Source organism: Sinocyclocheilus anshuiensis, unplaced genomic scaffold (assembly GCF_001515605.1).
Source record: "Sinocyclocheilus anshuiensis isolate Anshui unplaced genomic scaffold, SAMN03320099.WGS_v1.1 scaffold423, whole genome shotgun sequence".
NCBI classification, from domain to species: domain Eukaryota; kingdom Metazoa; phylum Chordata; class Actinopteri; order Cypriniformes; family Cyprinidae; genus Sinocyclocheilus; species Sinocyclocheilus anshuiensis.
The window spans coordinates 211339-229035 of NW_015549610.1; the positions used below are offsets into that span (position 1 = coordinate 211339).

Below are 17697 nucleotides of genomic sequence, written 5' to 3' on the forward strand. Positions count from 1 at the left end.
AACAAAAACCCACCAATTCACTATCTCCTGTATGTTCACTATACTGCTAGAATAGATGTAATAACAAGTACTGTATTGTTTGATTTCATTCATTCAGTCATTTTGTGGTTCTAACAAACATGCGTCATTTGATCTTTCATATTGTTAGGAGTGGCGACACCTAATGAAGTCCTAATAATCCATAATGGTTCACTTCAGTGCAACAGGAATTGTGCAACTCATTTAAACAGGATTGCTCTTCAGGTAGCAAGAGCGTAACCCCACAGTGGAAGTGATTCATTGTTGTTAGGCATTGTTGCAGCAATAGTGAGCAATACCATCATGCACATGACAATTTCACTATGTGGTTTTTGTAATTTAAACAGGTACTAATGGCAGCCGTTACTTCTGTAATTCAATATTACTGTTTAGCGTTTTATGAGACATGGGAAAGTTTAAATGTAAACTGTTATGATAGAAATTTGAATTTGATCTAGAAAATTATAGTTTGTCAAGACACTTTAAATACTGACACCATATTATAGCTTTGCCTGAAAGTTTAAAACATTGTCGCTCACCGATGAATCCTCTGCAGTAAATGGGTGCCGTCAGAATGAGTTCAAACAGCTGATAAAAACATAATAATGACGAATAATCCACACAACTCCAGTTCATCAGTTTAAATTTTGCCATCATTTAGTCACCCACAAGTTTGACCAAACCTGTTTGAGTTTCTTTCTTTTGTTGAACACAAAAGAAGATATTTTGAAGAATGCTGGTAACCAAACAGTTGCTGGTAGCCATTGACTCCCATAGTATGGAAACAATACTATGGAAGTCAGTGGGAAAACAAACAAACAAAACAGAATTTCCATTTTTGGGTTCACTATACCTTTAACGTCTTGTGAAGCGAAATGCTGAGTGTTTGTAATGTATAAAGTCATAATTAAATTCATATTTTACATGGTTGATTGATGGACTGTAATGCAATGTGGATTAATTGTAGACAGCTGTTTGGACTCTAATTCTGATGGCACCCATTCACTGCTGAGGATCCAGTGGTGAGCAAGTTTTGTAATGCTAAATCTGTTTCGATGAAGAAATAAACTTCTCTAGGTCTTGGATATTCTGAGGGTGTATACATTTTTTGCACTATTTGGTGAACTACTTCAAAAGCCTTGAAGTTTGAATTCTATAAAGAATTAAGCATTTTCTAAGAAAGAAAAAGATGTGGAACTTTTGGAAAAACGTCTAGCCAATGTAACAGTCTGAATTTCATTTTTTGAGTAGTTTGAACACTACAAACAACAGTAACAAGCCCTTTGTCTCCTGTTTACACTTCCTGAGTACGTGAGTGAAATCCTCTCCCACATTCATCCGAGCTCGGCTCAAAGTCACAGCGTGAGTTCACAATGTCTTCATATTCCTTCAGTACCTGACACTTCTGTGTCTCGTTTACACCCTCTGAAAATATTTGCAGGACCATTTACATCAAGTACTCACGCTGTTTGGGAAGCGTATTCCGATCTCTAACATTTGTTTGCTATGTACATAATTTAGTAGCACATAGTGTGTGTGTGTAAAGAAAGCGATGTTTGTTCTCATAACCACATATTTAATTTAGGCATTTAATTATTTTTAATCAAAGTGAATTTAAACATTCACAAGTTCATTTTAAGTAGTTTGGAAAAAAAACAATATTTCAAACGATAATATAATTGTATTCAGCTAAGATACAATCAATTTAACAAAAGTGACAGTAAATATATTTATAATGTTACAACGGTTTCAACAAAAATATTAAGCCACATATTTTTTTTCTACATTTATAATATAAAAAAATGTTTCTTGCACACCAAATCAGCATATAAGAGTGATTTCTGAAGGATCGTGACACTGAAGACTGGAGTAATGGCCGCTGATTCAGCTTTGCCATCCTACGAATAAATTACATTTTAAAATATACATATTAAAATAGAAGTTATCTTTAATTATATTTCACAATATTATAGTTTGCATTGCATTTTTTGTTGAATAAATGCAGCCTTGTTGAGCACAAAATACAAAAAAAAAAATCTTACAGACTCCAAACTTTTGAATGTTGCTTAACTGAGCTCAAAAATACAATTAGGGAACAATGTCCATTTTCATCATGTTATTTATTTGATATTTAAGAGAAACACATGATCGTGTAAATAAACAACGTTCACATAGAACACTGAAAGCAGGAAAAAAGGACAAAAACAGAGAACTTGCATAGTTGCATTGGGAAAACAGCATTGGAAATGTATTTTGCCCTTTAAATTTATTTTTAAATGATGCAAAGAAACACTGAAGGAGAAGCTGTATAAAAGTGCTGCTTGAATTTGATCAAAAGGCAAAACAATAGTGAAGACAGATAAAATGATCAAGCGGTACATCCTTCTTGCCTGAGGCATCAAAACAGAACTGTTAAAAACAAACAGCATTTAAAAAAAGATAACTTCCACAAGAAGCATATTTGTAACAAAGACAGCATTGTTTACCCTGTGAGAACACACACTGTCAGAAAAAGATTAATAAAATTAACATAACCAAGCTACGGCTCCACAAAATGGGCTGGGCTTCTATACTTTCATCTGTGTATGCGCTCTCACAACACATTTGCACAAGAGAAGACGCTAAACCTGTCTTAGGAAACCAGGAAAAACCTTGCCGAATTTTCCCCGGATGTAGGAAACGATTTTCACACAAGCCTAATAATCTTATCTTGCCAATTTGCAAGACAATCCTGAGCTAAGGGTTCTCAGGAGAACAGGCTGAATCATTGTAAGAGTGATGTCGGATTTATATGGTCACAGGCACCTAAGAAGGAGACATCTCACACATTGGCTTTAGTTTGGGCTGTTGCATATGAAAGAGTCTGTCTAAGTAGCGCCCGACACAAAAGAGATAAGATCCGCTCTTGTTCCCTCGACCATCAGAGACATCTCCACGTGAGCACCATTCAAGCTTTGAATAGGCAGCTCTCCAGCTCATGCAAATTCATTCATTTACATATGGTGGGTGCTCTTTGTGAACAATAAATGATTTAAGGAGTAGTTTTCTATAATCCTTCTTCATAATGTGTCTATAAATCTTACAGCTAGTGTTACTTATACAGCTTGTGCGATTAAAACGCTCTGTAAACTTTGTGTCGAGTAACGCAACAGCTCTCAGATGTCACTCGAACGTTTCCTGGGAAGTTTCCCACAGATCAAACAACTCCGCCCATAAAATAAAGCTAAATGACCGTAGGTTTACACATTGTCCAAAATAAATTAATATCTCATGTAAACAGTCCACACATTTTGACCCACAGGGTCAGATGAAGCAGAAGAACTTCTTCCAGCTGCACTTGGAAAAAGCTTTAGCTCGTCTGTCTGACAATCTCAGTTTTTTAGCCTTCCTGGCCTTGTGTTTAATAGCCGCGAATATTGCCGCGTCGAAGGCCTCCTTTAGGTTCTTCTGGGTCAGGGCCGAACACTCCACGTACTCGGCGGCCCTGATCTTCTCGGCGAGGCTCCGTGCCCGTGAGCTGAACACGGGTTTGACCTTGTACCTGTCCAAGTCTATGAGAACGTTAACGTCCAACATAAGGTCCGACTGAGTTCCGACTAAAATGATGGGGGAGGATGGGTTACACGCACGAATCTCAGGGATCCATTTCTTGGTTATGTTCTGGAATGACGTGGGGTTAACCACACTGAAGCAGAGAAGGAAGACATCCGTGTGCGCGTAAGACAGAGATCTGAATTCATCAAATTCTTCCTGCAAGTCAAAGACAAAGACAGATAAGAACACTTGACAAAGTTAACAAAATTTTGTTTATCAAAATGTACACTTTACAAACTTTTTAAATGACAGTTTACAGACTTTTTAACAGAATATACACTTTTTTCACTGTTTACACTTTACAAACTCTTAAACAATGTTTTCAATTTACAAACCTTTTCAAGGTTCTTTACAAACTTTTTTTTTTTTTTACAATGTTTACACTTTACAAACTTTTTTTTTTAAGTTAACAATTTACCAAACTTTCTGAACAGTTTACACATACTTTATCCATTCTCAACTCACAAGCAATTACAACAACTAATGTGAAATATTTGATTAAATTGATCACAAATTAACAAAACAGTTACCTGTCCAGCAGTGTCCATCAACTGAATCCGCACAGGGGTCCCATCCACCTGAACTTGTCCTGAATAGGCATAATGTAAAGACTGTTTAAGTTTTCATTCTCATAATTCATCTAATTAATTTAACCACCAGGGTTTAGAAGAGGTCAAAGATCATCCCTTTACCTGAGAAGACGTCAAAAGCCGTCTGTTTGTAATCCGTAGGGTATCCATTGGTTGTGTAGCTGACAATCATACTAGTCTTTCCGACCGCACCATCCCCAACCAGCATACAGCTGATCCCGGGCTCCAGCGCGTCGTCCTGCTCTAAACACACGGACGGAACTCTTGACTCGTGGTAAAAGTAATCCATTCGAGGTGGCATGTCCAACAATTAAAGCCACGAAGAATTGTCTTCAGGAAAACTTTGTAAACTCCACAGTATTGGGTGGTGTCTTTGTTGAGACTGATGAGTGACTCATTACTTTCGCAGCTCAAAAGCTAGCTCTCTCTGATCTGTGAAGAATCTCTCTCTGTGCCTTTTCAATCAGCGATTCGGAGAGGCTTGACTTTGCATAGCCACGCCCACCGCAGCCACGGGCCTCAATGGAAAGAACAAATCTTTGGTTTGAACACAGATAAGCTATTTAACGATTCGTTAACGATTTTAATCCCAAACGATTCTCAATGAAACAAAGTGCACGCCTTTTCTAAACGGTTAAATAAAATGTATTACTGTAACTGGCTACGAGTTTCTTTTATTATGCAATTGAATAGGCTAAAAATGTACTAAATGTAGAATACAGTATTGTCCAGAGGCGTTTTGTGCTGTTTTAATAAGAGTCATCGTATTTAAGAGGAAAAACTGGAATTAAACAGCCCTGCTCGACTGACACGAGCCGTGTAAAAATGGTAAAAATAAAGACAGTCTGCAATTTTCATTTTTATTTTATAACTCTTTTTAGACCTCTTTGGTTCTGTATTTAAAATGTTAGACTGCCATTATTGATTAAAAATAAATTCGATTTTTAAAGTAGCACAACATAACCAATACAAATTAAGCATAATAACCCCAATAGTTTATAACATTGTAATAATATCAAACTGTAAAAGAGATGAGACAAACTACAGGAGTGAGGTGAGCCGCCTGGCCGGGTGGTGCAGTGACAACAATCTCTCTCTGAATGTGGACTTGAGATTTAAGACTAAATCTATGAGATTCAATCCTAATTTAAACAGTGCCACTACGTGGACAGATAAAAAACAACAGTGAAGTTTTGTCATGTAGTCACATGATACTCATCAGCTCAGCTGACCAAGACAGCAACGCACACAACACAACTTGGTCTTATTGCTGTCCTTATTCATTCATAAAATATAAGTTAAAGCTCAGTTTCGTTTTATTTTTTGTCTGTTTTAGTTCCAGTATATATTAATTAGCACATAACGGAGGCCTTGCCAGTAAATGAGCTTTTGAACCGGTTATTAGCTCACATGCTAGCGTGTTATAGGTGGGAACAGCTGCTAGAGATAACGTTACTGTACTGTACATCGTTACGTGCAATGTGAACACAGCTTCAGTATTTGTTGGACATACTGTAGTTTTGTGAATATTTGATCATTTGCAATGGCATCTATTCTGGATCAATATGAAGATTCTCAGAACATCCGTCAACACAGCCGTGTGTCAGCGGCCAACATCGGGATTACTCATTCAGGTATAAACCTCTGTATCTACAGCTTTTAGGATATTGCAAACATTATGATTGGGTAATTTGGGGTGACTGGTACTTTACATGGTTTTTTTTTCTTCCGTTCAAAGGGTTTGTGAATGTAAGGTTGGAGGAAGAGAAACCCATTTTCAACAAGCAGCGCATCGATTTCTCACCTCCCGAAAAAATCAACCACTTAACAGTGTGCAACAACCAGTTATGCATGAGTCTGGGGAAAGACACCCTGCTGAGGTAAAGCTGCCATTTCTCAACTCTATGTTATCAACAACTGTTTAATTGGGATATTTTGCAGCTGATATGTTTTGCATTGATTAGTTTATGTACATGCAATTAGTGATTAATGTGTATCTTATTGTCTTAATATTGAAAGGTGAAATGACTAAGCAGTGAGGATGTGGACCATTAAAGACAATTCTCTTTGAAATGCAAATTTAATCTGGTCACAGTCTGTTAAAGTGGGATAAAAATCACTTAATCTGCCTTTTATTTGTGTTCTTGTAAAAAAAAAAAAAAAAGGCTAATTATGATTAATTTGCATTATGCATGTCATTAAAATATGTATAGGATGAATTCCTGTAAACTGACTTGAAAGAGGCCAGCAACATTTACAGAGCAGTTTAAAGTGTTGTAGCCTAATATGTTGACATACGTATTATGTTTCAGAATTGACCTTGGAAAACCTGATCAGCCAAATCAGATTGAACTGGGAAGAAAGGATGATAGCAAAGTGCACAAACTTTTTCTAGATCCTACAGGTAATCACGTGTCGATGTTCATACCTTGTAAGAGGATTTAAATGCATTTGGGCCATCTATTAGACGTCATTAGACACATAAGTGGTCTGATTAGATTTCCATTGAAATTAGTATGATAAAAGAAGCATCCCAAAGTAGTTTAACAGATGTGAACTGGGATATTCAATTAGGAAAATGTATATTTTCATTGCTTGGAAACTAGTACAATGGATAAACACATGAAATGTAATCTGTTTTTGATATGATTTATATCATGTAATGCTCTACAATGCACCCCATTAAGTGAAACCAATTCTATGTTTAAGCCTGATATTATGATCTGTCTTGTGTGATCCATTCACAAATGGTCAGGTGAGACGCAGCAGTGTTTACACCTGGTAATAATGTGCATTTGTCATACAAACACTATTTAAGCTTTGCAAAAATAAACATTTTTGAGTTTTCCATTAACCTTTTAAACTAGTCAGCTGGCATATGAGTTTTTTTTTTTTCAATGATTCTTTGTCTGTTTTCCTTTTATAACAGTAAATACCACAAATTAATCAGTTTAATTATGTTTTACCCTGTATGCTACCATTTAATGTTTTAATAACAAATAACATTAAATCATTTGAAAATAAATATGAAATAAAAAATGTAAATAAATTAAATGAGAAGTGCAAATTTATAAATGTAAATATAAAATTGTAATTTTAAAGTTATACTTTTTTTTTTAATTAGAAAGTTATTTTTGTTTAAAGCTGTAACTAGCAAAGTTTAATATCTCTTTTTGGCACATTGTTTAATTGACAGCTTGGTCTAAATGCCTGACATTGCAAGATTATCTTGTGATAGTCAATAGCACAAACCTTACAGTAATGTTTTGCCATGTATGCCATGATTTAATGTGTAATAATATTAAATAATTTAGAAATTAATATTAAATAATACATTTTCAAATATATATACAAATTGTTGCATTTCTAAATGTGTGTGTATATATAGCTGTAAATGTAAAATGAAAATACATATTTAGCAGCAAAGTTTAAAAACTGTCTTCGGCACAGTGGTTAATTGACAAGTGAATAGGCTCATGAGAAGGATTAGCTTTTACAATACAAATACGACATGGTAATTTTGAACCCCATTTACGCCCATGTTTAGCATTGACTGAAGATAGATCTTATACCAGGTGTAAACTGGATCAAAAGCTCAGGCCTGGCATTTTTAAACTTGCAATTTAGTGTTGAACTGCTTAAATTTACTTGCTTTTTAATGCAGTCTGTAAAATGACCTTATCGATTGTCTTGCAGGGTCACATTTAGTCATCAGCCTCACCACAAACGAATGTGTATACCTAAACCGAAACACTCAAAAGGTCCGAAGCCTGTCACGATGGAGAGGCCACTTGATTGAAAGCATAGGATGGAATAAATTAATCGGCTCTGAGACCAACACCGGGCCGATTCTGGTCGGCACCAGCCAGGGAATCATCTTTGAAGCGGAGATCTCTGCCTCAGAGGGCTCTCTGTTCAACACTAACCCAGACCAGTACTTCAGACAGGTTCATTCCCTGGAGGAGGATGGTAAGCCAGCTCCGGTTTGTTGCCTCGAGGTAGAACGTGGCTTGGAATCCAAGTACTTCATTGTTGCGACCACACGGAAACGCCTGTTCCAGTTTGTAGGAAAGCTGGCAGAGGGATCCGAGCAGCAGGGGTTCAGCTCCATCTTTGCCCAGAACCAGGATCTCCTACCCAGCTTCCAGGAGTTTCCAGTCAACATGGGCTACAGTGAGATTACGTTCTACACGTCCAAGTTGCGCTGTTCCCCGAAGACCTTTGCATGGATGATGGGTAATGGGGTTTTGTATGGACAGCTGGACTATGTGCGGCCCGACTCTCTACTCAGTGATGTTCAAGTGTGGGAATACACCTCAGACATCGATTTAAACTCCGTCAAGCCCATCTCTATAGTCCTCACCCAGTTTCACTTCCTGCTCCTGCTCCCAGACCGCGTCAAGAGTATTTGCACTCTGAACGGACAGGTAGTGCACGAAGAAAACTTTTTTCCGGAAAAGTTCGGCAGTCTAAAAAAGATGATCAAAGATCCAATCACTGGGCTCGTGTGGATCTACACCGAGAAAGCTGTGTTTCGCTACCACATCCAGAGGGAGGCACGGGACGTTTGGCAGATGTACATGAACATGAATAAGTTTGACCTGGCTAAAGAGTACTGCAAAGACAGACCAGAATGCCTAGACATGGTGCTGGCCAAAGAGGCGGAGCACTGCTTCCAAAACAAGCGCTACCTGGAGAGTGCCAAATGCTATGCTCTCACTCAGAATTACTTTGAGGAGATTGCGCTGAAGTTCATCGAGGCCAAGCAGGAGGAGGCCTTGAAAGAGTTTCTGATTAAGAAGCTGACCAACCTCAAGGCCACCGAGAAGACTCAGATCACCCTGCTGGTCACCTGGCTGACAGAACTCTATCTGAACCGGCTCGGTCAACTGGAGGTCGATGACGGCAAGCAACACCTCTTTCTGGAGACCCGAGAAGAGTTCCGCACCTTTCTTAAAAGCCCCAAACATAAAGACTGCTTCTACAACAATCGCAACACCATCTACGACCTGCTCGCAAGTCACGGCGACGTGGACAACATGGTGTATTTCTCAGTCATCATGCAAGATTACGAGCGCGTCATATCTCATTACTGCCAGCATGATGACTACAGTGCAGCCTTAGATGTTCTCTCCAAACACTGCGATGACAAGCTCTTCTACAAGTTCTCCCCGGTCCTCATGCAGCACATCCCCAAAAAGGTGGTCGATGCATGGATTCAAATGGGAAACCGGTTGGATCCGAAGAATCTGATCCCAGCGCTGGTGAACTACAGCCAGATGGGCAGCATGCAGCAGATAAACGAGACCATCCGGTACATGGAGTTCTGTGTGTATGAGCTGGATGTGAAAGACGAAGCCATTCACAATTACTTACTGTCACTTTATGCCAAACACAAGCCAGACGCTCTGTTGTGGTACCTCGAACAAGCAGGAACGCACGTCTCTGACATCCACTACGATTTGAAATATGCCTTGCGTCTTTGTGCCGAACATGGGTACCTGCAGGCCTGTGTCTTGGTTTATAAGATTATGGAGCTGTATGAGGAAGCTGTGGATCTAGCTCTACAAGTATGTGTGCTTTTATACTCTTTATATTCTCTGTTAAAATTCTGCCATTAATTACTCACCCTCATGTTTTTCCAAACCCGCAAGACCTTAAGATATTTTTGATGAAATCTGAGAGCTTTCTGACCCTGGATAGACAGCAGGGCAGCTGACACGTTCAAGGCCAAGAAAGGTAGTAAGGACATTGCTAAAATAGTCCATGTGACATCGGTGGTTCAACCGTAATGTTACGAAGATACGAGAATACCATTTGTGCGTGAAGAAAACAAAAATAGCGACTTTATTCAACAATTTCTTATCTTCCGTGTCAGTCTTCGATGCACGTTCAGAAGATTACCACAACACATGCGTATCCAAACCCACTCGGATTTCATCAAAAATATCTTAATTTGTGTTCTGAAGATGAACGAAGGTCTTACGGGTTTGGAACGACATGAAAGTGAGTAATTAATGACAGAATTTTCTTTTTAGGTGAACTATCCCTTTAAAACTGTCTGTATTGGGATAATTATACATTTACATTTTTTAAATAATGCCTATATTTATTCCTTTAGGTGGATGTAGATTTGGCCAAGTCTTGCGCCGACCTTCCAGAGGATGATGAGGAGTTGAGGAAGAAGCTGTGGCTGAAGATTGCTCGTCATGTGGTTCAGGAGGAGAAAGATGTGAAGAAGGCCATGAACTGTCTGTCCAGTTGCAACCTTCTTAAGATTGAGGACATCTTGCCTTTCTTTCCAGATTTTGTTACGATAGACCACTTCAAGGAGGCAATTTGCAACTCCCTGGAAGAGTACAATCAACACATCGAGGAGCTGAAGCAAGAAATGGAGGAGGCCACAGAAAGTGCCAAACGCATCCGTGAAGACATCCAGGAGATGAGGAACAAGTACGGAGTGGTGGAGTCTCAGGAAAAATGTGCCACTTGCGATTTCCCCTTGCTCAACAGACCTTTCTATCTCTTCCTGTGTGGTCACATGTTCCATTATGATTGCCTCTTACAGGAAGTCATCCCTCACCTCTCTGCCTTTAAGCAGAATAAATTAGAGGAGCTTCAGAAGAAGCTGGCAGCGACCACTCAGACCACCAAATCCAGGCACAGGCCCAAAGAGGAGGATACGGTCAGCTTAGGCAAGGGCCAAGGAAGCAGAGAGCAGATCAAGTGTGACATTGACGATATCATAGCGTGTGAGTGTGTCTACTGTGGTGAGCTGATGATCAAATCCATTGACAAGCCTTTCATAGATCCACAGAAGTTTGATCAAGAGATGTCCAGCTGGCTCTGAAGGACACAGTTCTCCATGAGTTCATTTGAGGGCTGCACAATAAATCTATGTTATACATTGTACGTATCCTGACAAATTAACCATTTGTGCATTGTGAAAGTTGTAATTTGTTTAGAATGTTAAATGCTACATGTTGAATTAATGAGTATTAACAGATATGTACTGTACAAATGGCCATCTTTGATTTTATGTTGCTTCCTTAGGTCACTGGTCACTTCAAAAAGTAATATGCACTTGTTTTCATTTTCAAATATTTTTTTTAATGTATGCCGCAAAAAAGAATAAATGATTGCTATTTGACCAGAATTTGTGTTGTGATACAATGTTATGGGACAAAGGTGTAAAGGGATCACTCCTAATGTAAAGACATTTTATGGAAAAAAAATTCATTTAGTAAAAAAACAAAATTACATTTTGATGAAATCAGTAAGTAATGTATACACAATTTTGTATCTAAGCACATTTTCACATTTAAGTTATTGGTGTAATTTATTTGATATTTTAAATGACCTCTGTTCATTAGTGTTATTTATTTTTAACAATTGTATACTAAATAAATAAATACCAAGAGATAATGGCCAAGGGTTTATACATAGCACTATAACGCAGCGATAAAGGAAAATATATAAAATGTGAAAATAAAAACAGAGAAAATGAAATAAATGTTATTTAGGACCACTTAATACAACAGACCTTCCCTTAAAATATAAATTAAAGCAAAAAAAAAAAAAAGTATATATATACAAAAACACCAAAATGTGAGCATGTCCAGTTTTAGTAGGCTTTTTTTTTGTTACAGCAGACAGACAGATAGATAGAGACAGACTGTTTTTTGTTTTTTTTTGAAAGTGAGAAAAATTGGGTTAATTTCAATACCTTACATTTATGGATAGCAAAATAATTAAGTTGCATAGAAAATACAGATTTTCATATTGCATTAGTGTTATTTGTGTATTACAAGACTGTGACAAATTCTACGTCAAGTCCCAATCACGCGATATTTTGAGGCTACATTCGGAAAGTTTTACGTCATAAGACCTTCGGCAACGTTCGTTTTTTCTAGGCACAATCAGTAGAACTCCGATAGCATTACGCTCTCCTCCAATATAACCCATTTCATTTATAAAGGGTCGGATTCTCACCACTGTCTTTTTTAAACGAAACTACTCTTTTATTTTTGCTACTAGTACTTTATTGTGATACGTCCCTAAATGCTTATAAGATTGCAGCCTTCGCTCTATAATTGATTGGTATGCCTGTTCCCCACTCTGTCCTCGCCATGGCGCCGTGTCCCTGCTCTCTCAGTTACTGAAAGTGGCCGCCTCTCTGCTGCTACCGACTCACGGTCTCTCTCCTCGCTCACAACCGCCATTTTGGAGACAGAGAGCTGCGAGTCGGCTGCAACAGAGACAGAGCAAAAACGGGGGACAAGGTGAGCTAGCGTTTATGAGGAACATGGTGGGGGAGCAATGGGGGAAGATGGCCGGGAGGGAGAAAGAATTAGAATATGGGAATCGCAGATCTGCTGGCCTCCTCGACTCCCGCAGTGCATAGAGACATGAGATGGGACAGATGGTGCTTGACCTCACGTGGAACAAGGCCACGGAACATTGCGATTCATTTTAAATCATATCTCCCTACATTTCATTTGACAAAGAGGTGGTGGCCTTAAAGAGACAGAACCCATTTCAATTATTCAAAATGATCAAGAACTTGCTAAAAAGATGCTTTAAAAAAGTCACCTCTGCACGGTTATCATTCCAAATAGCAGCCAGCTAACGTAACAACTTCATATTTTTTAGTGGTCGTGGCTCGAGTTTACCTTACATTGCAGCGCTGCTAACTAGCAACATATACAGTAACCCTGGATTTAGATTAACAAGCAGCACTGGCTGCCGAGACGCTTAGCGTTAGCTAAACCTAGCCAGCTTAGTGTGCTAGCTAAGCTAAGTCGGAAATAAAACATCAGCCTGTCGATAATATTGTGTGAACAGTAATTGTACCTGAATTTCATAAGCCTTAAGACACCTTGCACCGCTATATATTTCCTCTTTATATAAAAGGATATGCTCGTATGACTGTATCATCAGTGTGCGTTACGTTTATAAATTGCGTTGTCTCGTATGAAGAAACCAAAATTGACGAGTAACGTTATCTGTCAGTAACACATGAGTCTATTGATTGTATAATAATAGTTCCCCGGACATTAAAGCCAAATGAGTAGCCATACTATTAAAATGAGTAACTCATAGGTTAGCCATTGCTCTGTTTGTTATATTGCATCCAGGAAATGGTTAAATGGGACACTAAACACTAGTGGTGTGACTGCTTATGTTTTCAAAAACCTGTGCAAATGCACCAGTATTATTTAAGGTGGAGTATCATGTTTGCTTTAGATTTGCATTGGGTTGAATTACTACAAACAGATATAAATCATTTTCCAATGGTGCATTTTTAATAAAACATTGCCTATTTTTATATAAATAATACTTATATTTTGAGCGTTCACTAGTAGTTTTTAAAGTGGGTGTGAAAAGGACATCCGCCCTATTTTCCATTTATCTGTTTTATAAATGTTATGAACAATTCATCAATTCAATAGTTGTATTAACAATTTAATATTCAACCATTCATCCATGCGCTTCACGTTTGTTATTTTTTAAGTCGCAGTGAAACAGAAGTAGCAACAGATTTTTTTTCTTCTGTATTGTCGACATACTGAGATTGTTACTACATTTTCTCAACATTAAAGACCCCAGGAAATCACTTGATGCCACAAAAACATGATTTGCTACTTGGTACTTAAGTACCATTATTATTATTGCTTATTACGTAAGTAATTTTGGAGGGTGTGGATATTCTCATTCTAGTGAGCATTTGATTTGAACAAAAACCTGTGCAGTGCAAGATGAGTTATCAAAATATTTTGATAAAATGTCAAGTAAATCCTTTGTCTGTTTTTCTGTAATACTTGAATTGTGTAATACTTGTAAGATAAGTTTTTTGTGGTCAGTAAGATTTTTTTTAGTTTTATCAAGCAAGGATGATTAATGTGGCTAAAAGTAACAGTAAAGACTTGTTACAAAGTGTACCTCATTTTACACAAAAATATTAAGCAGCACAACTGTTTTTTAATATTTATAATGATAAATGTATCTTGAGCAGCAAATCAGCATATTAGAATGTTTTCTGAAGAACCATGTGACACTGAAGACTGGAGTAATGCTGAAAATTCAGCTTTGCCATCACAGAAATAAATCACATTGTAAAATCTATTAAATAAAAAAATGTTGTTTAAAATGTTAATAACATTTCACAATATCACTGTTTTTACTGTACTTTTGATCAAATAAATGCAGCCTTGGTGAGCATAACAGACTTCTTTCAAAAGCATACTTTTTTTTTTACCAGTCCCAAACTTTAATAAGAAAAATATACTTTTCTTGGAGTCTTTGAACAGATGCAAATCTAAAAAGTCAAATTATAAGTTCAGGCAAAGTCATTCACAAGTTTGTGTCCAGCTGATTCTGAACCTCACAAGGCTGTTTATCAGGTTGATTAGCACCTCTGTTGCCCTACAGAGGGCACATCTATCTACAACAATGGAACAAATTCAGTATTACATCAGTATGCTCTCAATAAACCTGTCAGCTGTGTTAATCTCAATCCACTTCATTATCGTCCAGCTACTGCCTGTATGCCATGTGCATATGTATTTTTTAATTTATTTCTCATTTTTATTTTCAATTTGTTATTGTCATAAAGTTCTGAATATTTATTTATATGCAATATTCTTATTCTAAATGTGCAATAAATCTTACAGTGATTATGTCTATATAAGAGCAGACAGGTTCATCAGTAAATGCAGTAAATAAGTCAATATCACATCCTTTTCTGTTTCAGATTAATCAATTCTGGGACACTCAATGTTGAAATTGTGAAATATGAAGTTTCGCTCTCCAAAGGTACTGTACTGTTCTATAACCACAGTTTTATGACCTTGTTTCAAAGCATTCAGATGATCTTCATAATCTCATTTATAGTTAACCGACACTTCGACACAAACTAACACTTTCCATATTGTATTTGCAGTGATCGCCCTTTCGGGCTCTTAACCTCTACCTATGGCCTCAGAGCAGGATGGCGTGGGAGACGCCACATGCTCAAAGTTGGCCAAACCACTTCACCTGCAGTACCTTGAGCGATCCCTCCACCTAGACACTTTTTTAAAGCAGACTGCTGCTGTGTTTAACCAGAACATTTCCAGGTAATTTGTTGTGTAGTTCTCAAAGGCATACAGGTCCTTTTTGGCCTTTTGAGTCACTGCATGACTACCATGCCTTTACAAAATCCTTCGAGAGACTATAATGTCCCAACCCAGTTTGTGATTTTTAGCTGTTTTGTTGTTTTTGAATGTTTCTCCATTTCCCATAATTCCAAAAACCAAAAGCTAATTATGGGAAATAATGCACTGCAGCTTGGTTGTAAGGCCTGTGGTGGTTTGTTTATGGTTGTGTTTGTGTGTGCTTCTCTATATCAGCGATGACAGCGATGATGGTTTGGGCGAGGGGTCTTCTCTGGCCCCGTCTAACCCACTGCTGGCAGTAAAAAATGATCACATCAACCCTGAGAATGAAAGCAAGGACTCCTGCAGAGATAGAGAGGCAGAGTGTGGCACTCTCAATGGAGCTGTGCTGCAAGGTACAAGACATAAAATAAAAAGTAGCCATGATATATAACATAAGAATGTAATTTTCTGTATATATTGCACAGACCAGTTGTCTTGGACTTCTGCTGGCATCTAATGCCGTGGATGTAGTACATTTAGTCTCATTACTATGATAAAACGAGTAGTATTTGGCTGGTCATGTGATTTCAACATGGTGGCCTTCATTAGGCATTCCAATGTGTATATGATTCTAAACATATTTTTCAAAAGTACTCTTCATTTATTTAGGGGTAGATGCTTTTAATGAGTAAAAACAAAAAAAAGACTGAGTTCACCTTAAACCCCAAACTGTCATCCTCAGAACACAAAGCTGACAAGGCCAGTCTGTATAACTTCTCAAAACTGAAGAAAAGCAGGAAATGGCTAAAGGTAATGTATAGATACAACACTACAGTAATTCTGGGAAAACCTTTATCTAAATCCAATCCCTGCTTTAAAGAAGCCTGTTTCAGCTTCGAGAGTAAAAAATAAAACCGGTAATTGCGATATAACATTTAAAATAGTAAATAAAGGCACTTTGCAAAATATAAACTAACAGTTACAAGAAATATAGTCACAGTTGTGATATGAAAAGTCAAAATTGTGACAAATAAAGTGGCAGAGTAAAGAAGTACACACAATATTGAGATACGAACTCTAAGAGGACATGGGGAAAGAACTGTTGCAATTATGACAAAATGCAAATAAATTGCAGTAATAAGATATGAAATTACAGTTGTTTTTGCTCTGAAGAGGAAACAGGTTTCCATACTACTATTCGAACTGGCAAAAAAAGTCTTTGTCTTTGACAGTTGTGCCTGTCCTATATGTCTGTGTCTAAGCATTCTGATGTTCGGGAGATTGTTTGTGAATTTCAGGGCATCTTGCTGAGCGATGACACCACAGATTCCGATACTGACTCGGATGATTCTGACTTCACAATGTCACGGGAAGAGCTCCAGGACATGCTGCGCCTGCACAAGTTCACCAAACTCCACCAGAGCAAGTTCCACTCTGACAGAGAAGTACGACACGCTTGCTGAGTCTGGGATAGTTGCCCCCGCATAAATAGCTTAATGGAAACAGTTGGTAATGTGTGTTTGTGTTCACAGCTGCAGCACTATCAACACTACAGCACAGGACTCCTGTCCACTCACGACCCATTCTACGAGCAGCAGCGCCACCTACTGGGCCTCAAGAAAAAGAAAATCAAGGAAGAGAAAAAATGTAAGGGTAAGCCTACAGAACAAAAGAGGATGACAGTAGCTGTTTTCTGCTCATTTAAATACTCATCCTTCTTCTGTTTTCATAGCCAAGTTAAAAAAGATGAAAAAGAAGAAGAAACGAGGAGAGGAGTTCTCCATGGAGGGACGGCCACACGTTACTAAAATTTTTGCCAAGTTTTCTCATGATGCACCTCTTCCCATGATCAAAAAGAAGCACTTAAACATCGAGCAGCTCAATGCTCGTAGACGAAAGGTCTGGCTCACGATTGCCAAAAAAGAAATCCCGAAGGTACAAGCATTTTTCTTTGGAATCCCATTGAGCTTTGTGACATGCACAATATCTATTTCTTCTTTTCCCGCTTTAATCTACGTTTTCATTGTCTCATTTCAGGCATTTAAACAGAAAGTCTCGGCAACTCCACCAGAGCAAGTTCCACTCTGACAGAGAAGTACGACACGCTTGCTGAGTCTGGGATAGTTGCCCCCGCATAAATAGCTTAATGGAAACAGTTGGTAATGTGTGTTTGTGTTCACAGCTGCAGCACTATCAACACTACAGCACAGGACTCCTGTCCACTCACGACCCATTCTACGAGCAGCAGCGCCACCTACTGGGCCTCAAGAAAAAGAAAATCAAGGAAGAGAAAAAATGTAAGGGTAAGCCTACAGAACAAAAGAGGATGACAGTAGCTGTTTTCTGCTCATTTAAAT

At 38.0% G+C, this 17697-nt stretch overlaps 3 protein-coding genes across 4 annotated transcripts in view; 2 read left to right on the forward strand and 1 right to left on the reverse strand.

Moving 5' to 3' along the window:
* Positions 1-2119: 2119 nt before the first annotated feature.
* Positions 2120-4667, reverse strand: LOC107659156 (rho-related GTP-binding protein RhoV-like). Its single transcript, XM_016447992.1, has 3 exons — positions 4305-4667; positions 4143-4201; positions 2120-3768 (listed from the first exon to the last, which is right to left on the reverse strand). Exons 1-3 carry the CDS (start codon positions 4501-4503, stop codon positions 3322-3324), a joined length of 705 nt encoding a protein of 234 aa, XP_016303478.1. The 5' UTR covers positions 4504-4667; the 3' UTR covers positions 2120-3321.
* Positions 4668-5395: 728 nt separating this feature from the next.
* On the forward strand, positions 5396-11386 carry LOC107659178 (vacuolar protein sorting-associated protein 18 homolog). The gene is made up of 5 exons (XM_016448024.1): positions 5396-5836; positions 5941-6082; positions 6515-6606; positions 7899-9772; positions 10324-11386. Exons 1-5 carry the CDS (start codon positions 5746-5748, stop codon positions 11050-11052), a joined length of 2928 nt encoding a protein of 975 aa, XP_016303510.1. The 5' UTR covers positions 5396-5745; the 3' UTR covers positions 11053-11386.
* A 915-nt stretch (positions 11387-12301) lies between these two features.
* The window catches only part of LOC107659179 (DNA helicase INO80-like), a 45344-nt gene continuing 39948 nt past the window's right edge, over positions 12302-17697 (forward strand). For both annotated transcript variants that reach the window (XM_016448025.1, XM_016448027.1), the window contains exons 1-8: positions 12302-12484; positions 14956-15017; positions 15145-15319; positions 15593-15753; positions 16083-16150; positions 16639-16785; positions 16873-16993; positions 17073-17275. In XM_016448025.1, the coding sequence (XP_016303511.1) occupies positions 15177-15319; positions 15593-15753; positions 16083-16150; positions 16639-16785; positions 16873-16993; positions 17073-17275 (843 nt within the window). In that variant the 5' untranslated portion in view covers positions 12302-12484; positions 14956-15017; positions 15145-15176. The remainder of the gene's footprint in view (positions 12485-14955; positions 15018-15144; positions 15320-15592; positions 15754-16082; positions 16151-16638; positions 16786-16872; positions 16994-17072; positions 17276-17697) is intronic.